This window comes from Solanum stenotomum, chromosome 2 (genome assembly GCF_019186545.1).
Source record: "Solanum stenotomum isolate F172 chromosome 2, ASM1918654v1, whole genome shotgun sequence".
NCBI lineage: Eukaryota > Viridiplantae > Streptophyta > Magnoliopsida > Solanales > Solanaceae > Solanum > Solanum stenotomum.
The window spans coordinates 70,377,304-70,401,231 of record NC_064283.1 but is presented as its reverse complement, the minus strand read 5'-3'; the positions used below and the strand labels follow the sequence as shown (position 1 = coordinate 70,401,231).

The 23,928-nt window shown below is 32.8% G+C and overlaps 1 protein-coding gene across 2 annotated transcripts; it reads right to left on the bottom strand.

Moving 5' to 3' along the window:
• Positions 1-3,825: 3,825 nt before the first annotated feature.
• On the bottom strand, positions 3,826-20,748 carry LOC125857177 (protein VAC14 homolog). Of its 2 annotated transcripts, none has more exons than XM_049536859.1 (20): positions 20,368-20,748; positions 20,095-20,208; positions 19,711-19,830; positions 18,419-18,508; positions 18,220-18,339; positions 17,788-17,816; positions 17,559-17,701; positions 17,365-17,459; positions 14,266-14,352; positions 14,003-14,110; positions 13,779-13,870; positions 11,375-11,456; positions 9,966-10,031; positions 7,793-7,908; positions 7,556-7,676; positions 7,181-7,342; positions 6,942-7,070; positions 5,742-5,810; positions 4,839-5,123; positions 3,826-4,194 (listed from the first exon to the last, which is right to left on the bottom strand). In XM_049536859.1, exons 1-20 carry the CDS (start codon positions 20,461-20,463, stop codon positions 4,186-4,188), a joined length of 2,133 nt encoding a protein of 710 aa, XP_049392816.1. In that variant the 5' UTR covers positions 20,464-20,748; the 3' UTR covers positions 3,826-4,185. The 2 variants fall into 2 exon arrangements, with proteins under 2 accessions (XP_049392816.1, XP_049392817.1); XM_049536860.1 differs by having other exon boundaries at positions 19,711-19,776.
• Between the last annotated feature and the right edge of the window lie 3,180 nt (positions 20,749-23,928).

The window sequence follows — 23,928 nt, the reverse complement described above, 5'->3', positions numbered from 1 at the left end:
ATTCAAACAAATCGATGAATAAATGAATGAAATGAAACGAGAAAACCTTAATAGAATTTGTGATTTTTTATTTTTTTTGCAAGAAGATTAGATAGAGATTAGAGAGAGATAATTAAGGATCTTGTTTAAAGAATAATTCAAATTTATGTTTGGTTTTTTTTGAGATCTTTAAGGAATAGAAATTGAGATTTGATTTTTTTTTAGGTAAATTAAGAAATTTTATTATTACGTGCATGCACGACAAGGACTGATTTTATGAATTAGTTGTGATTTTAAAAAGGCTAAGGACAAGTGGAATATTTATAAACTATTTTAAGGAAAATATTTATATTTTTGGATTATACTTACTAATTTAATAGCTAATGATTTTTATAGTGATTTACTATTTATGTTGAATACATTAACTCCACATGCTTGACCAAACGTCTAGAAGATTAAAAGTTTTTTTTTTAAAACGAAAAAATGGTTATATTTGAGAGTAATAATTAAGGTGTTTGAAAATAAATATTTATAATTATACAATAAGTTATTTTTCAGAAAAGGAAAAAATAGGCTCTCTCTCAAATTAATTTTTGTCTTGGTGAATTGATGCTCTAGTATTAGAAGGAATGTTTCTCAAATTGATTAATTGAAAACAAATTATAACTCTTTAAAAGTAGTTTTCTAAAATTTACTTTGGACTACAATAATAATAAAAAAAAAACATTTTATAAATAAGTAAGTTTTGGAAGTTTGACCAAAACAGATTAAGAAATCTATCTAGTCTTTTAATGTGTTGTTTACCAAAAGTAATTTAGACTGACCTTGTATAAAATTTAGGCTTAATGATTTTATAGTAGTTTATTTATGTAGGATACATCAATTGATTAGTTAAATACAAACCATAATTTTTTAAAAGTACTTTTAAAATTTATTTATGACAATTTTATTTTTTAAAATAAACAGATTTTAAAAGTTTGACCAAATAAAATTAAAAGTTATCTAGACTTTGAAATAAATAGATTCTTAAAGTTTGACCAATTAAATTTACAGTTATCTAGACTTTTAAATAAAGCAGATTTAAAAGTTTGACCAAATAAATTTAAAAGTTATCTAGACTAATACACAATTTAGATTGATTTACTTATATAATTCATTTTAGAAAAATCAATTTGATATACTTTTTTTAAAAGTTGGTCGCAAAGGATTACGAATTTTCATTTGTTATCTTAAAATATGGGATTAGAGGATATGAACCTCCACAAAGCAAAAAAAATGTTTGAATGCACATTATTTATCATCAAATTTCACTTATAAAATTATACTGAGTTCGTTAATATTGTCTTGCGTACAAAATTTATTTTTATTTTTATCTTTATTTATATTACTTATCGAAAAAAATTATGAACAAGAAGATAGAAGATATCCCTATTGCATTCGGTGCACATTAGGTAAGAGAACCTACTTAACCTAAAGTTTGAATGGATATATACAAATATACATAGTGGATATAGCTTAACAAACATTTTTGTATATATCTTCGAACAAAAAAAAATATAAGTAACAAAGATTTAGAATTTTTTTTATATAACTATCTGATATTCGATATATACTTATCCAAATAAATTATTATTATTATTTTAAAATATCAATCGACCCAGGTCGGTTTTTTATTAAAGGAAAAGACTCAAATATGACATCAAACTTTAAAAAATATTCATTTATGACATATGTTAAAAGTTTGTCTCATCTATGTCATTTTCGTTTGAGAAAAAGCTCATACATGTCATTATTGTGTTAATTGAAATGGCATAAATGAGCCAAACTTTTAACGGATTGCATAAATGAATTTTTTTTCAAAGTTCGATGACATATTTGAGCTTTTTTCCATTTAAAATGACTTAATTGATGCCAAGACTGAATCATAATTGACCATGTGTAAAAAAATGGTTCTGCTAAATCAAAATTGTTGTCCATTAACAAATAATGCCATGGATAAGCATTTTTCTCAAACGAAAATGACATAAATGAGCCAAACTTATAATGGATGGCATAAGATTACATATTTGAGCTTTTTGCTTTTATAAATAAATAAAAAATAACAAAATTGATTAACCCACATCCATTGTTTTTATGACTTGTATATAGAATAGCATTCAACAAATATATACAAGTCATAAAAAAAACTTAAATAAGTATCTATGCCTTGGTAGCTTATCGCTAACACTATCAAAAAAGTGTGAATTACATGGGAATTTTCCTGGGAATTAGTATGAAAATTCACAGGAAACTTATTTTCCTGCAAATTTTCATACTTATTCCCAGGAAAATCCCCATGTAATTCACAGTTTTCTTGTAGTGCATGAGGAACTGCAATTTTTCGCATTGAAGCTTTGATTAATGTTATGTGCACCAACATATTAATGTTTATTTATAATTAAAAGACTATTGAATGATTAAATACTATGAATTCATCAAAGATTTATCATATTCTTACTATTTTATGCTAAATATAGTGGAGCTAGCTCACATCATTTTAAAATTCTGAATCCGCTACTGGTCATAGAAAGATGTACTGCATCTTAAAGACTACAAAGGTTTGAGTTATGAAAGAGACTTAAGGAACCTATTGAAGAGACTTTGTATAAAGAAAAGGTTATTATAGAAACTAAATTATGTCTATCTTGTGAAAAAAAATCCCAAGGTAGCACTCACTAGTCACAACAATTCATGTATATATGTTGAGCTTATTCAAAACCAAATCCAACTGTAGAGATCATTTTTCAAGAAACTAAACCAAAACCAACCAACCTAGCAAAAACTAAATTTGTTTTAAATTCCAAAAACTACCAAGAGTTCAAATAAATAGACAAAAGCTTATGACAGGACAGATACATGGGTTTATAATTTAGTATATTTGATTGCAATGAATATGTGGTCATATGAATGATAAAGATTACGAATGAAGTTATCCGAGATAAGATGAGAAGGACCTCAATGTAGGATAAGATGCGAGAAGCATGACTAAGATGGTTTGAACATGTGAAGAAGGGATGCACGAATACTTTTTGTGTGGAGGTATGAGAAATTGACTATGAATAATTTAATGAGATGTTGAAGAAGTCGAAAAAGTATTGGGTAAAGGTGATTAGACTGTATATTACACAATTTCAGATTACCGAATACACGACCTTAGATAAAAGGTTGTGGAGGACACAAATTAGGATGAATGTTTGGTAGTTGTAGAGAGTTGTCTCATTTATCTTTCTATACTAATAGTCGTAGTACTATTCAAAGAGTTTCTTAATGTCTATTATTCTTTTGCACTTTAATTATCGTATTATTGTGTTGTAGTTATGTTTCTTCTTCTTTTTTAAGAATGTTTTGACTTGCTATCTACAGAATTTTTCCATGACTCCACTACTCCTTCCCTCCGATTATTTCTTTTTTCGACTTGCTTTGAATTATATTTTCCTTGAACCAAATATCTATCGAAAAGATTAACAGCACTATTTCAAAGAAAACATGGGAAGTATCACAAAACTCAAGCTTTGAGAATTATTCAAATCCAAGTAATAAGAATGGGATGAAGGATAGAGTTTTCATAATACACAAAACTGAATCTTTCTTTGTAACAGAAGAAGACTCATGAATAAAAGGGAACTTTTTATCTCCTATGCATCTACCACTTTGGCCATGCCCAAAGTATTCCACATTCACACAAGGTTCGAGGAAGAGCCACATCCCAAAAGGGTGGGGTGTGATGTAGACAGTCAGTTCACGGCACGAACCCGTGACCTACAGGTCTCACACAGAGACAACTTCAATGTTATTCCAAGGCTCCCCTTCAACAAAAAATAACATAACCACATGGGCTAATTTTACCTTTTAATATCTTTCAAAAACTTTTTAAAATAGCTTTGGAATATCCAAGCTAAAAGTAATATCTCTTTCTCCACATTTTTCCAACTCAATGAATTTTGACAAAACAAATAACTAGATATACAATTTACAACTTAGCGGAGCTTGACTATGCTTTCCAAAAAAAGAAAAAGAAAGCAAATCAAGATTGCTGTATAAGAAACCTTGATTAGGAGAAAGAGTAAACAATCAAAGTTGCAACTGTACTGGGGCTCTACGCCATACGCTTGAAGAAGGCACGTTCAAGTCTGTTGCTGCGGCAGATTGTTTTAATTCTTCTGGTCTTCATAACTCCTGAATTAAGATAGGTTCAAGCTAAGATTCTAATGCACTCAAAGAGAAGAAAAAAAAAAGGAAAGAAAGCAAGGTTTATTCAATAATCAATATAATAGAGTATATGGGTCTCAGAGCTTCGGCTCAGTGGTGAAAGAATCACAAGTATGTGATGTGTGAGTTAAGGCACATCATGGACTCAAACTTAAAGTCTAGTATTTAAGTTGGGAAAAGGGTAGAGGAGCAGGGCAGTACTCCCAGGAGTTCTGAACTTGTGCACCAACTGGAGTTGGATAGAAGCCCACCGGGAATTTCTCCGATATAAAAAAGATGCACACATAATAAAGATGTGGAATTTCACAATAATGAAACACATACATTCCTCATTACAAAGCACTTGTTTATCGCGAATGCAACCCACACCAATATATCCATCATTTGTCATTGGCAAATAAATAGCACAACCCAAAAGTCCAAGAACTCTTTTTCTCCATACTCAACCCAGATAGACAGTCAAGCAGTCATCGCGGTAGAAATATTATTAACTACCTTAACATATAGGATATTTCTAGCCTCAGGTACTTAACTCTTGGACAAGTATCAGAGTGCAATATGCAACTAAAATATTATCAGCAAAATAAGTAGACATTATGAAGCACACGAACCTTCATTGATGAAGCAGAGCTAAATCGTGATTGAGTCTCTGACTTTAAGTGCAAACGATGCTGCTGCTGAATTTGCTTAAAATGCTTCAGCCTAGAACCAAAGTTTATTCCGTTATGCATATCATGTGAATTCTCATTTGGGTTGCCATCATCGGAAATTTGTAATCCACCTCCGCCATTGAAAAATGGAATCCCAGACGATGTTCGTGCAACTTTCTCTTCCTTGAAGGAGTATGAAGGAACAGTTTTCAACCGAGTACGAAGAATCTTGAAGGCTGCACTTTGCTACATGAATTGATCAAGAATATCTACATTAGCAAACTTGATGTGCAGCTTAATACATATAAGTTGTGCATATAAGAGTGATAATCAGTTAAATCAATTAGATAAGCTCTTGTAAAGAGTTCAGTAGTTCATTATGTTACTAACATAAAAACCAACTAATGAGCAAATCCCAGTAGAGAGAAATGACAATAGGCGTTTTTTCCAATTTGCCTCAGCCTTGGTGGGCGGAGACGCGGCGTTGTACCTATGTTGATGGAAGGTAGCAGGTAATAGGTATCGGTGGAATGATCAAGGTTTTCCAATTTGGTCCTAACACCATAATTATAATTAAAAAAAAGGGAAACAACTCACGAATGATTATTTCAAGTATAAGCTGGAAATAATAGCCATGACATACTAACTCTAAGGATATAGGAATAGTAAATGGATTGAACAACTAATGCAACCCGGTGATTGATTTTTGTCAGTACTCTTAAACATATGATTCAACAGAAACTCAACTTGCACAAGCAAATGCACAACTACAAACTTTTCCTGGCATGCATCAGAAATGGTATGCAGTTGATAGCAATAACCTTCAACTCAAGTTACCAATGGAGAAAATAATACATAACATACCTGCGGCAACAACATCAACAGACCATATAATGCTTTTAATAACCATATGTATCTTCCAGGTTCAAGAAGCTGCAAGAAATAGAGCCACTAAGATACTCCTAAAAGAACTTATTCGTGAAAAAGAGAAAAATCCAATAAAATTGCTTGTACATCATAACACCACCAACTTCATAAAACAGGTAAAAAGCAGAATACAATAAATGTTTTTTAAAAATAAATACATAAACAAAAAGAATCCAATTTGTTGAAGAAATCAACAGCAATAGAAATAGATATTATATAAAGAGTTAATCTTAGCAACCCTAATATTTGCAGTTAATACCAAGGGTTCTTTGAGCACCAATGAATCACTAGAGGGAAGGGACTTCAAATAGAAATGCAGCAACAATTTGTAGGTAAAATGCACGTCCCTCTTACAAAAAGAAATCAGTATAGGGTATCAAGACGAGCAATTATGAGTTTGCAGCCTCCTCAAAACACATGGAAAAGCTGGCAATTCATAAAGGCACAATGAAAATCCCAACTGTGGAACAAATCATCAGAACCAATGCATATAAAATTCAACCATATAACACTACCACCATCACACAACACCCAACCTTAATTTTTATTTCTGCCCATTGGCAGGTCATCAATTTAAGTCTGTTAAAAGCAATGTCAGAATTTCATACAGGATTTCTCTCATTGGTGCAGTAAAGCAGATTGTCGAGATAGTTTGGTAGTAATGCATTGAGCTTCTAAATTCCAATCTGGTTTCCCTTCTTAACATGTATGCAAATGGAGACTGGAGCAGCAATTTTTTCACAAGTCTTGTTTGCGCACTCCACAGAAAACGCTAAATGCAAAGAAGACCGCTTTAACAAACAACTAACAGCTACACTTCAATCAACTAAGTTGGGTCGGCTATATGAAAGGAACAGAGCTTTCACGACCAAAAATTAGAATGATCTACTCTAAAAAGAAAAGAATATGTATTTCCTTTTCCTTCAATCTACCGCTTAAAAGATAAGCATATATGCTTAGAAGTAATGACACACTCAGGTTTCTCTGGTACTAGATTCCCTTTTCCAGGCGAACTCCAGCGCAAAAGGAATTACAAACATTCATATGTTTATTTTCTGAATCATAAAGAACCATAAATGATAAAAGGAATTCAAAATTATAGGTTTCACAATCAATAAAAGGAGAAATTCAAAACACCTGAAGCCTAAGGTAAGCAAAGGTTGGAGTCTCCAGAAGGTGGATCAACTTATGTAGTTGCACTAAGAACTTCACATTGATGTCTTCTTCAACCAAAGACTGAATAACAGAACTTGCATGCTGGTATGACTGTAACAAAGACGGAGCTCATTATATTCACTGTGAAATAATGGTAACAAATGCTTGATGTTGATACAGGTATGAGGAATGCCTTAAAACTTGCAGGCTGTAAGGCTTACCTGAGCTAACAGGCAGAGGCTTATCATTGCCATTGGTGAATGGCACCAAGATGCGTACAAAGAAAGCAACAAGTCTCTCCCAGCATCTTTGACCAGTGATTGTTTAAGATCCTCCCGAAGGTCAGACAACTCAGGTGATGTAAGCAAAATCAAGTTTAAAGCCTGAAACAAACACCAGCATACATCAAAGACTACATTAAGCACCATACATTAAATATGAGCCCCCATGACAATATCTCAAAACCAAGCTTGAGAGTTCTGTGATCACATGAAATTAATTAAAAAAAAACAAAGTGTGAGATCTATATCGTTGCACTTTCACTCTGTATATTGGGAACAGTGATAGTCTCTTGATAAATAAGATATAAGTAAAACCTGAACCATCACAGAAGCAAAGTCCAAATCTGATTCTCCTTCAAGTATTGTGGACAGTTCACGGTAAACTCTTTCAGCATTTAGAAGTACACATAGGCGTCGAATTATCAAAGCCCCACGTCTGAAAGAGATTAGGAAAGCTAAGATACCATCAGAAGAGAATCTTCAATAAACCAAACAACAAAAGCATACCAATAAATTTTCCCCAAAGAAACGAAAAAAGAATATAGCATTTACTTCTCCAGGAGTGAGTGATCATGCTGAAAGCTGTGAACTAGGAAAACAACTAGCTGCCGGAAGTGTTGCGGATCTTCGGCTATGCATGCGTGCACCTCAAGCACCAAGAGCACTACCTGGAAGAGAATTTAAAGAAGACTCAGAACAATCAAAATAGCAGGAAGCACCCTCTAAAATCTCCTTCCCGAATAGTGGGTGTCTAGACTCATTTGAGACAAGCATTTAAACTTGGAAGTGAGAAAGATGACTTCAGCAATCTCAAACAAAAGTTTGATTGAGAGGCAATGTTTATCGGAACATCTAACCCATTATCTTATATCATCTTTAACTTTCATTTTCATTTCAAGATAGATTAATAAGGGTCAAGCATAAATGGTTTTTTTAATCAGGTAATAAGGGTCAAACATAATTTTTTTTTTAATCATCATACTATACTCCAACATGGAAGTCCCAAGCCCAAACCACCCCGAAGGGAACATAAATACCTTTATAAAAGATAATGTCCAGTCATGTTAATGATACCAAAGAGTAGTTTCCTTTTTTGGTCTCTTTGTTTACTTGTATTTACAGCTATTTAGTTGGCTTCAAACTTCTAAGCCTTTCTAAGTTCCTCACCTATGTTCTTTGATCATCGAGCTACTATTATTTATAAACCATGAAGTATTAAAGGATTTGAGCTTGAACACATTTGTCTCCCTTTCAGATATTTCTATGACTAGAAATTTTCTTCTCATTTTTTCTTTCGTGAAATTGGTTTTGTTATGCTTCTCCTTTTTAATTTTAATTAATTCTTTGGAAGGATTAGCATGAACGTACGATGAATTCGGGTATATTCTTGAAAATTACACGAAAAGGCTACAAGTCAACATTGCCAATGATTTAAACTAATTCAAATAAGTTTGAGAAAATTATAGTCAAAGAAAAATCGGTTGACTCCCCAATCATTAATACTTTCACATAAAATGGGGTGGAGGGAATAAATTAATTAATTTTGTAACTATTTTTTACACTCAGTGTATAAGTCATCTTTTAATAGTAAATTTTCTCGCTTACTCGCATTAATATCCTTTGGGTATGTCTTTTTATGATTTTCATGGAACTTTGATTTTCTGTTCATCTGAAGCATACCCTGTGAAATACCACAAGTGGGGTTTGGTCTGTTCATTTGAAGCTCGTGGATTATTTGTTGCCTACTTATATGTTCTATCCTCCAACACTTTTAGATTTTCAAGAGTTATATGCTCTCACTGAAACTAAAAAGGTAATAGATAATTTGTAAAATTGAAATTATAAAACTAGAACAAATTATAAGTTGAATAACTGACGGATGATTGAGGGGCAGTTTCATCTTTTACTGAGTTAGTTATATAGGATTTAACATTCATCATCTTTAAGGAAAAATAATATCCATCATCGACTTACTCTTCTATTTTATATCTCAAACACAAATTTTAAGTAAATTTTTACTCCTTGAGATAAAGTACATGTGCATCGCGCATATCCAAAAACTAGTAAGGTAATAAGAGTCTAGAATAAACTTTTAGCATTTATTCTTCAAAACAAGAGAATATTTGTGGCAATGAATTCAGGAAATATCAAATATCATATATGCAGTTTAGACCACTTTTAGAAATCACTCAAGCAGCAAATATTTACCAGCCTTAAAATAGTACAATGGATTAAAAAAATGATTAATGTAAGGTAAGATTTTAATTCTTACTCTTCTTCTTTTTTTTCAACTGATTGATAATTAGGTTAAGGATGATCTGGAAACAAGAATGAAGGAGTCATGTAGAGCTGTAAAAATTTCCAGAAGAATCAAGAAGGGGGAGGCCAAAAAGAATCACGGGTATTAAGTGCGGGAAAAGGGAAGGATGAATTACGGCCAAAATTTACCAAGAAACTACACTAGGGGAACAAAACAAAGGCCACAGCTAATGCACAAAAACCTAAGTGAACTTTTGAAAGTCAGCAAATGCCTGGAAAACACAACCATAATGCTACCAGAAAAGTCGTATTGGCTATTATCACTTGTCCATCAACATATTTGCCATCAAGATAAGGTATTCTGGGATGTAAGTTTGTTGATCAGAAGCTAGAACAATGGCTAGACCTAGCAAAGCAAACCAGCATGACAAACTCAATGAAAAAGAATAAAAGCAATAAGAGATACCTCATCGGAGGGATCTGATAGCGCCCTTAGGAGAGTGTCAAAGACATCATTCAGAAAAACCAAGACCTGTTTTGACAAATTGGAAACATGAACATTCACTTACCAGATCAAACTTTAGAAGCCATAAAAAAATTGAGAACAAAACATTTTATTTTTTTTGACAAAGGTAACAGAGAACAAAACGTATATTGATTAACTGACAATAAGATATCTTCCATTATCTGAGTATTATCATTTATCAATGAACTTATTCCGATACCGAATATATAATACTACTTGTGAAAGTTGAATCGAATTTGTAACATATACACCTAAATATAATGCAAAAAACTTGTCATGATAATAGTAAATCCATTTTTTATGCATGATTTTACCTGAAAAAACAACTATAGTAGCATGAATAAAGAGCTTTATTTTGATAGAACAGAATATGACAACATCAAATGCAACTATGATGCAGCAGAACATTAGGTGATGCAGCTGTACAGGAATAACCATGTCACAGGAGTATAATATGGCTCTAAGATTATTGAAGAAACTAGCACCACATTTCCCAGCTCCTCCATCTCATCCCAGAGAGAGAAGGGACAACCACAAAGAGCAAGGAACTGAGACTTCTCTCCTTTAAAAGCCCTTTGCTTGTTTTACACAGATTCAATTAGTTACTAAATGAAAAATACATGGTTACACACCCATGGATTGTAAGTACCAGCCCATCATTCTTTGGATGATGAGTTTTTTGTGAATATACAGTTACCTGATCTCAAGAAAAAACTAAATGAAAAATACAAATTTGTGAAATACACAACTAGGTTTCAAACATGATTCATGACCTCTCCTGTAGAAAACACTTTTCAAAACCTTACGTCCTGTTTCTTCAATAAGCATTTGCAGCTGTAGAAGAATAACCATGTCACAGGAGTTTAATATAGCTCAAAGATTATTGCAGAAACTGGCACCACATTTCCCAGATCTTCCATCTCATTCCAGAGAGAGAGAAGGGACAAGTACAACTACAAAGAGCGGGGAACCGAGATTTCTCTCCTTCTAAAGCCCATTGCTTCTTCTACGCAAATTCAATTAGTTTCTAAATGAAAAATACAAATTTGTGAAACACACAAATTGTAGGTTTCAAACATGATTCATGACCTCTCTTTTAGAAAACACTTTCAAAACCTTGAGTCCTTGTTCTTTAATAAGCATCCCAACAAGCAACAACACATGAGCTAAGTACTTTTAGCAACTCAGGCTCCATACTCAGCATTAATAGATAACGGTATTGTATCCCCACTGAAAACCAGCGTAGTTTAAGATATCAACTCCTATGTCATTCAGTAAGTCCATGAGAGAGTATTCTCATTGTGCAAAAGAATAAACAAGATGACCGTCATTAAATTATAGGTCTTCACCTCTGACCGATGTCCATTAAGCAGGGTCCACATCCAATGTAATGATTCAATACGTGTTGCCTCCCATTCACTAGACAACTGCCTGATAAAAAAATTGAGACAGAAAGTTAACTAGAAGCAATACTATAACATATAGCTACTTGGATATAACTAATCTTATCACGAACTCTGTTATGTTTTGATTTTCATAAATAATCCAATCGCATTTTTTATTAAATTAGTTATATGGTGAAAATAAGCTTTTTCTATATGTAATTTATTGATAGCCAAGCATACAGGCAGTAGAAAAGGGTCGTAAACATTTACGAAGCATGTTCACTGTTGCATAGAACAAATGAATTGTGCCATTTTGACATTTTCATGCATTGTGAAAATTACATCAGAGAGCTACCAGATCTAGGCATCGACATTTTTAATAATATGTACAACTGTATATTCCGTCAAGTATCTCAGGTTGCTCTCTTTCCATATCACCCAACACACACAAGCTGGGTTTTTCTCCATAAGTTCTTTGGTTCATTCATACACATGTATCACATCCAGCGGCACAAGAGTTCCATCATAGTATTTGGCATCACCCATCTCACCCCAAACTTATTCAAAAGCAGGTTCCGCAATTATCCAGCTACAGTACAAAGCAAAAATAAGTGTTTGAAAACATCCATTTCACTGCATTTGCTTTTTGCAAATTTGTTTGGGACGTGCACCATGAGCTAACACCAAAAGATCAGCTCTCGTCTGTGAAGATTTAGTTCCCTAAATCAATTTCCAAGTCATTGCTGGAAGTTGAAGGCTCCAGAGTCTAGGTTCCAATAGCAGGAGTTCACTGAGAATCTGCCACTTCTATGTGCAGTTCAGAGCCAGTAAGTCTTTTCTCATCAGCAATGTAGTACACCTGTTCAAACTCCTGTAACTAAAAGGACACTCTCTACTTTCCAGTCTAAGTAATTGCTTTTGAAACATAACTCTTACACATTCTCTGGTCTTACACATGGCAATGGTTGCCTCATGAAGATCAAACAATAGGCAATAGTAATAAAAAGGGACAAGAGATTAACAGGATAATGTTGGCAATCTCAGAAAGTCAAGAAAGATCTGAAGACAATCTAAAATACTATACCTCTTTGGATCTCTTGGACCATTTGGTTGGAAAGAAATAAGAGATGCTTTGAGAACCAAAGGAGTTACCTAGATTTATCAAAGAATAGATGTCCTGAAAATTTGTACTTACAGGGTAAGGGAGATATAGTAGATAACTTAGATCAGCTTATGGAATTTCTAGGTGTTTTGGGAATGTTACTGATAAAGCTATGCTGGAGTTTGTAACATTTTTTGGGTACTTTTTTTGTACTTCCTTTAATGAAACCTTTACCGTATCAGGAAAAATAAAAGAGAACAACATGAGATTGAGACCCAAATCAGGAAGGTTAGCTAATAGAATTAAATAAACCTATTTGCTAGAAATTAGTTGGAAGGCAGGGAAGAGAAATGGCCCACATCCCAACAGAGATTGTCAATTCCTGAACTGAGTTATGGTTTCTTTATATGATATTGGTCAATCATCCTCTCATGAGCTAGCATTAAGGATTGAGATAGTGTTAGCACCCCTTTAGTCTACCAAAGAAAATTTAAAGAAATCAAAAAGTAGAATACTTCAACTTATCTATTAATTATGTTTTCTTGTTTCTTTATAGGAGGTTATTTCTCCACTTTCTCATTCTAGTAGTAGTAGGAAGTTATTTCCTTGTTATTAGGTGGGTGGTTACTCCACCAATGTTGTATTTAAAGTTATTTGAATTCAATGGAAAGATAAGCAAAAAACTATTCCAGTTTTTGAGTACTTTAACTAGAGAGATTGCAGGCTCTCTCTTAACGAACCAGCACCATAGGTCGTAGCATAAGAACATTTGATTTCATCTTGCAGCGTCACATAACTAGATCCATATCAAGGGACCTACCAGATAGGCCCAAGGTTCATAACTTAACATGGTATCTGATCTGGATCCATTGATCCTTGTTGACGTGGTTTTGCAATGTTGAGCCCCATGTTATATTAGCCATTCTACAGTTGTCCGGGCGTGAGGGAGGGTGTCAAGTCCTACATTGCTCAAGGCAAAAGGTTGTTGTCTCCTTGTATAATATTGGGCAATCAGCTTTTGAGATTGAGTTAGGCCAAAGGTCCACAAACACAAAGAACAAAAAAATTTAAGTATTAAGGTCATAGTTCTATAGTCAGAAGTATTTGGCTACTATAAAAATCATATTTCAACAAAAAGCCAACTACCATTATTTAATGAAACTAATCAATTCTTTAATTGATTATCTACTGTACTATCAACTGTCAAGACAGTTCAACTTCTTCAAATCTTCAAAATCCAAATATCCCTCAATAAGTAACTTATACCTCCTAGCGACAGAGAGGATTGCTCCTACATCAAATCCCTCAGCTGGATCAGCCTCAATTGCACGAAGTTCGTCATTTGTTTCACGAGAAACCTAAAAGGAAGAAGCACAACGAATAGAAAAGTGAGAGTGACAGACAAAGAAGCAATAACAACGAAGAAAGGTAGCACTAGAAGGGGGAAAACACAAATATAATAAAAGGAAAAGGGAACCATCTCGACTTACAACTCTTATTTTTTCTTCTTTATCAGATATACAAGGCAATATTGCTCCCAGAATATCAGCATAATACGGGACAAGTTGATCTCCACCAAGTTTCACAAATTCATTTATCTGCATGGCACAAAATAATCTATTCAAACAGATTTAACAAGTTAAAACACTAGTATATTGTTAACACCAGAAGATATCGTAGCCAAGAGACACAATATTGATCAATAGAAAGAAGGATAACATGGTACAAGCAACATGCATATCAACATACTTACCCAAGTGATAGAAGTCAACCTAGTAAATTCATCCTGTGAGCCTGCCCTTTGCACTAGTATTTCAGCCATGCGGCCATAATCTACAGACTTAAGAGAAGCATTCTTCAAGTTAGAAAACTAACTAAGGACAAACAAAATCTATACATTATTATAAAAGTTGAAAGCCTCAAACCAAATGTTGATAGACAAAAACGTCCTTGTAATACTAATGACATATATTCCCTTCAAGAACCATATTATTTCTCCACAAATCACTACAATAACCAATCTTCTCTTTTTTATGCTTAAACTACAGAGAATTATAGAGTTGTAAAAAGTACTTCCATATGAATCAAATTCATCTGAGTGGTCACTCTTGACTGATATATTTTAATGACGCATTAAGCAGAAAAGAAGATTTGGACACATGGAAGGACAGAAATTAGACAAATAAGGTATACATTGATCACCTCTTCAATTTCTCTCTTTTATCTAACATAATTCAGTCCCATAAAAACTGTTCCTGCCATTTTAAAACTAAATCTTGAGCTAAGATAATTAGAAATGCAATAGAGAGTCAACTATATTAGAGCTAGGGGGATCTTAGTAGTTCGGTTGGTTGGTTGGTTACTTGAACTTTCACCTTGTTGGTAAGGGGGTTCGATTACCACATTACAAAAAACAACTATATCAGAGCTCGAACAACAACAACAACATACACAGTGAAATCCCACAAGTTGGGTCTGGGGAGGGTAGAGTGAACGCAGGCCTTACCACTACCTCATGGAGATAGAGAGGCAGTTTCCGAAAGACCCCCGGCTCAAGTGCAACAATAACAATATTAGAGCTCCTAAGACCTAATTCCAAACTGAAGTGGCAAAAGGTGGATGTATTCGCTATGCTCTTTCGACTGCCTCAGGTTGGCTAGTGGTTTCGACAAAGTACTTGATTGGTCATCAATATTTTATATAGATGGTGATGCAGGGAGTGAGATTTTATTGTGGCTGGGCAATTAAGTGCTATATTTTGGAAGAATATTGAGTAAATATTAGCAACATATTCATGATATTGAACTGTTTGAAGGAGCCAAATATCCATTGTTATGGATCAGAAGCCCTCTTTAGTTTGTTTCTTTTGTTTTCTTGTGTAGATAAGAGATTCAGTTTGTGTGAATATTCAGCTTGATTTTTGGGGCATTAAATGTATGTCGTATGCTACTCTTGTAAAGTTACACCTTGTTTTGTCAATAAATTTTTTACCTGCGAAAGGAGGAAAGCTCTTTCCCCGGAACTTTTAGGTTATAGAGTTGTCAAATTTGGGCTGACTTTGGTTTGAAAGATTAGTTGTGTTCACGCAGGTCTGGTCATGCATCTAGTTCTATACTGAAGTCTCATTTGTTTGTATTAAGATTGAGACATTTGAAACTGAATACATATTTGAATATTAAGATGTGGATTAAGATTTAGATGTTTCAATATGACTACACAACTAATTATTAAGATGTTGTATTAAGATTTAAATGATAAATAATTAAGACTATTTTTTCAACATCTGAATATATAAAGCTTATCAATATACACAAATGTTACCTTCTCAAAAAAAAAAAAAAACTTCTTTATTTAAAAATTAATAAATATAAATTAAATTAAATACTAAATTAGTCTAACACAATATCACAAAATATTTTAAGAAAATTATATGGAGGTTGGTTGTGTTGATGGCTAGCAGTGGTGGTTGTGGGTGCCGATTGGAGATGGTGTTGGACTGTTGACTAATGTGGTGTTGTGGGTAGTAGCTAGTGTTGACAGTTGTTAGCAATAGTAGTTGATGGTGGTGACATATTGTAGTGATTGACAGTGGTGGTGGTTATGGTTGAGGATGGTGGTTATGGGTAGTGGGTGGTGCTAGCTGATAATGATAGGCGGTGGCATAGGCAATTGATAATTGTGGGCAATGGAGGTAGAGGTATAATGGATGGAATTGGTGAACTCATATTTGTAGAAGTCCTTGAATAGACATCTTAATGATATTAAGACTTTATTACAACTCTTAATCATTCAAATCTATTTAGACCCATTAAGGAGTTGTAACATTAAAAAAACCTTAATGTTAAGATTCAATTATTAAGATTCAAACCTTAAAAAAAGCACCCAGAGGTCAATGAAGTGGTTGAGAACCATGAGGTTTCAGGTTCAATTCCCAGCGGAGACAAAAAAAACACTAGGTGATTCTTATTTCTTCCCATCTGTCCTAGCCTTGGTGGACAGAGTTACCTAGTACCTATTGCTTGTGGGAGGTGACATGTATCCCGTGGAATTAGTCGAAGTGCGCGAAACCTGGCTCGAACACCACAGTCATCCAAAAAAAAAAGTTCAAACCTAGAAAAACAAAAGCACTAAATGACTGAAATCGGAAGGATTACAATTAGGACCTTCGTTAAGTGCAAACAAATGAGGCCTAAGAGATTCTGAAACTAGAGTTACTCCTTTTACCATACAGACACTTCCTAACAAATGATATTCATATTCATACTGCTACTAAGACTGAAGTTGCTTCCATTACTATAACTGATAGTGTAGATGAAGTTGGTCAAAAACTACTCTTTTCAGCCTCATGTATGGGAGAGGTCAAGGATTATGTAATGACACCATTTCAATTTTATAACTTGAACAAATGTCTTCAGAAATACACACATATACAAATATATATGTGAGTAAGAATTAATTTTTTTGTTTTGTTTTTTTTTAGATGAAGAAGAAACTTTTTATTTTTGTTACAAATTATATTATATTGATATGGTATACACATGCACAATAACTAGTCAAAAACGTGCTAAGATTTTTGTCGAAAAAAGAAATCTTACTAATCCAAAAGGATGCAGATACAAAAGCAGAGCAGAAACAACTGTCTTCAATACAGATGGAAAGCCAAACACAATTACTAAACAAAAATTAGTAAATTTAAGTTGCAGGTTGAGGGACAAACATATATTCAGATATCTTTCATCCGAGTCTCAACTCTCAATAATACCAGTAGAGAAAAAAAGTTGCAAGTTCAAAATTTTATTTTACTTTGGGAGCATTAAAAAATACAACACACCACACATGACATAGATCTTACTGGAGAATTCTTAATCTCTTGCAAAAACTCTGAAAGTGCAGAATCAGCCTGTTGCCGTATTTCATGGCTAGAATCACTCAGCATATTAAATAATCCTGCACTTCATCAAGTCAAGAGAAACCACATGAGTTAACAAATTTAGAACATTGAGTTGCATAATTAGAAGGTTTTGACTTTGAAAAACAAGAAATTACCATCAAGAAAATCAGGAAGAAAACCGAGCATATCAATATCCGGAACACTGTCTAAAACTGTGATCCACCCAACAAGAAATTGGCGGACATGAGGATTGAGGACATTCATTCGTTCTCTCAGCAAAGGAATAAATTCTTCAATGCTGTGTAAGAAATAAAATGTCCAATTTAGTGAAAATAAACTTCGGTTCCAGCATGAAGATACTGGTTTCCAACAACCCAAACTCACCTGAATTGCTCACTCTCTGTGACGATATCCTGCATCCAACAAAAGTTTTAGCACAATGTTATCACCCAAAATTGATCAGTCAAAATACCAAAACTGTGCATATCTTTTGATTAAAGCAACTCCTTTGCTCTGTCCCCCCCGCTCTCCCATAAAGTACTGGCGGTAAAAAGAATTGGGGAAAGGAAATAAAAGAAAAGGACACTCAACTTTTCTACCCTAAATTATCAAATTTACACCATTTGAACTCCCAGATGAAAAAAATACTCAAGCCTTATCTTTAGACTCTCCTTTCCTCTGCAACACCTTCTATTCTCCACCTTGTTGTAGTATATCGAACTGGAATTCATTATCATCTAAACAACACATCATTTTTTAAATGTTTGCATACTCTTCCCTCTCTGACCAATGCATTCAAATGAAGTGAAGCATTACCTTCACAAGTCTATCTAAAAGATGAGCAGCACTTTGCACGTTGGCATCTGAATCTGCTGCAAGCTTACACAAAGCATCAAAGATCTGATTGAAGAATACGATGAAATCTCCTCTTACAACCTGCAAAGTAGAAAAAATGAAGTCCAAACAACAAGACTCAAAAATACATGTGTTGTACAGGCTCCTTTAGCTTTCTCACCTTTGCGATGTTATACAAAGCTTCACAGGCATAATAACGAACTCTGCTGTCTTGGTGCGAAAAAGAGTGTAAGACTGGCGGGACAATTTGCTGGACATCAAATCCAGATGAGAGGTAAGTTGCATAACGGGGAAAAAAGCACAATCCTCAATGCAACATCCCAAAATAACAATAACAATAACAGCCACAGAAACAACATCAGTGAACTTTTCAAGGGGACCATATATAAAGCTACTTGTTCTCTGAATAAGTACAGGTAAAAGCTACAAATGATGTCAAGGAAGAAGTATTAGAAACAAAAAGTAATTTTTTAAGTGTAAAAGGTTAAACCCAAAAGTAAAATGAATACACTCTTTCAAGTTTCACCTATTCATTTTTTCGGGAACAGGGCTGGAGTTCTATTATCTTTAAAAGACCTGAAACTAAAACCTTTCCTAGTCCAGGCACTGAAGTAGTGTAAGAACAACAGTAGGCACAAAATCTTAGTTCTCTATTCACGGAATAAATGCACTACAATTGTAAAGAGATGAAGATTTCTAGAACATAACAGATAAACATGATTTCTTTATAGGAACATAATTTATAAAAGGTAGAGAATGAAAAGAAACAAGTGAACCTTCCCCTTTTGTTCAAAATGAATAAACAGGATTAACCCTGTGAAAAAAAAAGAAATGAGTAATAAGATGGTGGACAAACCTGCATCTTTATGCACATTGCTTTTTCTTCGAGGAGCAAGTCTATGATAATGCAAACACTGATATATCCAGTCAATTACCCGTATGGACAAAGTAATACACACACTAACTCACATCCATATCATTCTCCCAAATGCTTACTCTGTACTCTTAATTGAAACTAAGGCTAAAGATACCTGACCCTATATTCACCTTAGTATAGCATCAACATGCATGTTCTCAGTTTTATTTTATCATTCTTCTCATCCAAAGGCTTATCTATTACTAGTAATTATTAATAGCAGATAACGTTCTCTGAAAACACGAACCTAAAATTCAGACTTAGGCACATATAATCTCACCCTCAATTTTTTTCTTTGTTAATCGAGAAACTCTGGAGTGCCAATGGCACATGATCAAAATTTGTTGGATAATGGGCCCGCCCATCTACCCATTATGTGTGCCTAACCCGACATCACACGTTGTGCTCCTCCCACGAGACCAAAGCCTTGGGGAATAACCTCACCCTTTCTCATAGCAAAACCAAATTTTATAGAGCATTTCCACAAAATTGAAAACTGATAGGAAACAAAGTTGATCACGAGGTAAACGCCCTACCTTAAGGTGTTGAGCTGCATCTGAAGTCAAACCAACAGTTACTGCAGCCAGTCCTATCAATCCTCCCTGCAGCTCAGGTGTGTGTTTGTTAGAGAAGAATGCTTTCTGGAAAAAAGTTTCCTGTGTGTGGTTGGGTATAAAGTTGGTACCAAAAAAAAAAAAAGTGTTTGGTGATATTCAGTATTACTAATGGTTGACAAACATGTCGTTGATCAAGTGATATAAGTAAGAATTATGATATTTGTAAAGAAAATGCTTCCACACTGATACCAGAAACACAAAGAAATTATTATTTTTACTAGAAATCATTTTTCTACAATATAATGGATATCATTTCCCATTATACCAAACCTACCACTCTAAAAGAGTAAAATTCAAACTCACTTTCCGGTTATGAGCCTGAGGTGAGTAAGTGTACTCCTGGGACAACAAACTGATAACAGCATTGATCTTGTCATGGTCACCCGCAGATGTCAAATGCTTAACAATCCCTTCCAACTGCACAAAATCAATAAGCATCAATATATCAACTTTAGAAAAACCCAAATCCCAAAAACAAGAGGGGGAAAAACCCAGCTTTGGAAAAACCAAAACAAACCCAAATCACAAAAAATGGAGACGAAAACAAAAATTCATCAAAACCCCATTAAAACAAACCTCTAAAGCAGCATTCTTGCGCTTCTCGTACAGCTTATCCGATAGATTACGAAGAACAGCTGCTGGAATCACAGATAACGCTTCCGCAGTAGTCATAACAAGAATTCAAACACCCTAAAACGAAATGAAACAAATTCCCACTTTTTCGCCCAATTTTGAAATCAAATTCCTCTTTTGATCTTCCCTAAGCTTCAACACAAACATCAATCTAAACAATTTTTGTGCATAAACACACACAAACACCTATATGACTGTAGCAACTGACAAATTGAAGTAAAACAGATCTAAAAAATTGAAGAAATTTTTTTGCCAAAAACCAAAATTGACTCGAGAGGGAAGACTGAAGAATTTTTTTTATTATTTTATTGTAATTTTATTTATTTATTTGCTTTGCAGAGAGTGTTGTTTGGTGAAAAATATTATAGCAAAAGTCTTCTTTTGATATCTTTTTTTTTTTTCTTATTTCAAACTTATTCATACTCCACAGATTTAATAATTTTGACAAAAAAAAATTAAATGGTTAGTTTTGACCATAAAATAAATAAATAAATGCTCACGCGTGTTCTCATTATACCACTTCCAAAATAATTCATAAAATCAGATTTATTAAATTATCTAAAAAAAAATTAATTAAATATGATACTTGTTTATTTATCTATCTAACAATTAAATTATTATTGTAATTTTTTTATGCCTCCCTAATATAATATATAATCAAATATTAATATGTTAAACTTGATGAGAGACTTGTTATTTTCTTATATACATAAAAGAAAGATGTTTAGTTATTAGGGTAGTGTTTGTCAAGAAGAAGTTAATTAAAAAATATGTCAAATAAGCGTGAGATTTATACATGAATTTAGATAATTCAAATGCCTAGACTTTATTTATTTTAATAATGAAATATAACACATAATAATTATTCTCAATTTTAAAGAACTTGGAATCACCATATGACTCTTCATTTCACCATTTGAACGAAGCTCACAATATATTATCATCATATTAAATTAAATAAAAAGTACATTTAAAATATACATAAATAATACTTTTTATCAACATTACTTCTTTTTTTAAAAAAGATATACATAAATAATACTAATATTAAAAAATCTAAAAAAGCAAACGAGTCTAAAATTTATCCTCAATTAGTAGTTAACTAGCAAAATTACCCGCACTTCACGCGAGAATTTAATATCACATAATTTATAAAATAATACTTAAAACCTATCAGATATTAAAACTAAAACATTATATTATCTTGCATACAAGATTATGTAGAAACAAACATTAATAATGTAAAGGAAAATGAATATTATTGCATCTTATCATTTAGCCTCAATAACATAAGCATAAATTATAGATTAATGATTGTAAAAATACATATCAGGATCTGTACCATAAGCAATAGTGTCAGTGAGCCACTCAACATGAGCAAAGTATACAAATATTTAATTGTGAAGAAAAGAGGAGGAGGTTCAGAATTTTCGTTGTGTTAAAATGAAAGGAAATCTCTCTATTTATAAACAACAAACGGTAGTGTGAACAAATGTTTATTGTGCCTTATCAGAAAGGTTACAACTATTTGGAAAAGTTGCAACCCTTCGAAAAGGTCACAACCTTTCATAAAAGTCATAACTTTTTATAAAAGTCGCAACTCTTCACTAAAAGTCACAACTCTTCATTAAAGTTGCAACTTTTCATAAAAGTCACAATTTTTCATGAAAGGTAAGGCTAATTTTGTAAATAAATAAATTAAAAAAGAATTTTGGTTTGTGGTGGCGCCATGTAGGCGGGTTTAAGATTCTCTTTTATATATATATGATATATAATATTTATATGAAATTAACTAAATTTGCATTTATATCAAGCAGACATAAAATCAAATTAGGATGGTTTATGTAGAATAGAACTAAATTCGACGATACTTATGAAAATTAATGTTGTGTTTTATAGGGTAAAAATTTATTTATATTCGCTATTTACATTAAAATCATGATTTAGTTGGTTGGCTTGGTGTAGACTTAGGTGAAGCAACACAAAGCATGCAGAATTCAAGAAAAATATGGTGACTTATTGGGGTTGTTTGAATAGCACCAACGCAAAATTTCTTTCGTAAATGGTGAATATTTTTAAATGGGTACAGGGTTAAATATTCCCCTAAACTATTTGAAAAGGTCTAGGTATACCCTCCGTTTAAAGTTTGGCTCCCTCGTTCCCTCACCGTTCAACTTTTCGTCTAGATATGCCCTTATGGGCGTTAGTTGGCCTGCTAGACATATCCAGCTCATTTTCCATTTCTTTAAATGCCACATGGAATTGCAATGTCATTTTGACTTTACCACATGTCATTTATATGAAAATGGAAAAGGATCAATTATGCCCCTAAAAAATTCGAACTCATAAACACCTAATCCGACCCATAAATCAACCCCCTTTTAAATAAACTACCTGACCTATTTTCAACAATTTTGTTTAAATTTTTATTTTTTTCGGTAAGTCCCGAAAATGAGTAATTGATTAATAAAAAATAGGAAAAATATGAAAAAAATATAAAATTCACAAATAAATATTGTAACCTTAAATTCAACAATTTTTTTAATTTTTTTTCGGTGAATCACGAAAATGAGTAATTGATTAATAAAAAATATGAAAAAAATATAAAATTAACGCCAAAAAATCACAAATAAATATAGTAACCTTAAATTCAAAAATTTCAACAATTTTTTTTGGCAAATCCCGAAAATGAGTAATTTATTAATAAAAAATAGGAAAAATATATAAAATTTACGCCAAAAATTCACAAATAAATAGAGTAACCTTAAATTCAACATTCAACAATTTTTTTAATTTTTATTTTTTTTGGTAAATCCCAAAAATAAATAGAGTAACCTTAAGTTTAAAAAAATTATTGAAATTTTTGAATTTTAGGTTACGATATTTATTTGTGATTTTTTGGCGTTAATTTTATATATTTTTCATATTATTTATTAATCAATTACTCATTTTCGGAATTTACCAAAAAAAAAAAATTTATTGAAGTTGTTGAATTTAAGGTTACAATATTTATTTGTGAAGTTTTGGCGTTAATTTTATTTTATTTTTTTCCTATTTTTCCTATTTTTTATTAATCAATTACTCATTTTCGGGACTTATCGAAAAAAAATAAAAAATTAAACAAAATTGTTGAAAACATGTCGGGTAGTTTATTTAAAAGGGGGTTTGATTTATGGGTCGGATTAGGTGTTTATGGGTTCAAATTTTTTAGGGGCATAATTGATCCCTTTCCATTTTCATATAAATGTCATGTGGTAAAGTCAAAATGACATGACAATTCCATGTGACATTCAAAGAAATGGAAAATGAGTTGGATATGTCCAGCAGGCTAACTAACGCCCATAAGGGCATATCTAAACGAAAAGTTGGACGGCGAGGGCATGAGTGAGCCAAACTTTAAATGGAGGGTATATCTAGACCTTTTCGAATAGTTTAGGGGATTATTTGACCCTTTACCCTTTTTAAATTAAGGGCAACAAAATGGCAAAGCTCATAATGGACAAA

Coding starts and splice junctions, on each gene's coding strand:
- LOC125857177 (XM_049536859.1), bottom strand. CDS start 20,463: ATGACTACTGCGGAAGCGTTATCTGTGATTCCAGCAGCTGTTCTTCGT. Junction 17,460..17,558: donor TCTTCCTGATTTTCTTGATG/GTAATTTCTTGT, acceptor GATGAAGTGCAG/GATTATTTAATATGCTGAGT. Junction 14,111..14,265: donor GGTTGACTTCTATCACTTGG/GTAAGTATGTTG, acceptor TGTGCCATGCAG/ATAAATGAATTTGTGAAACT.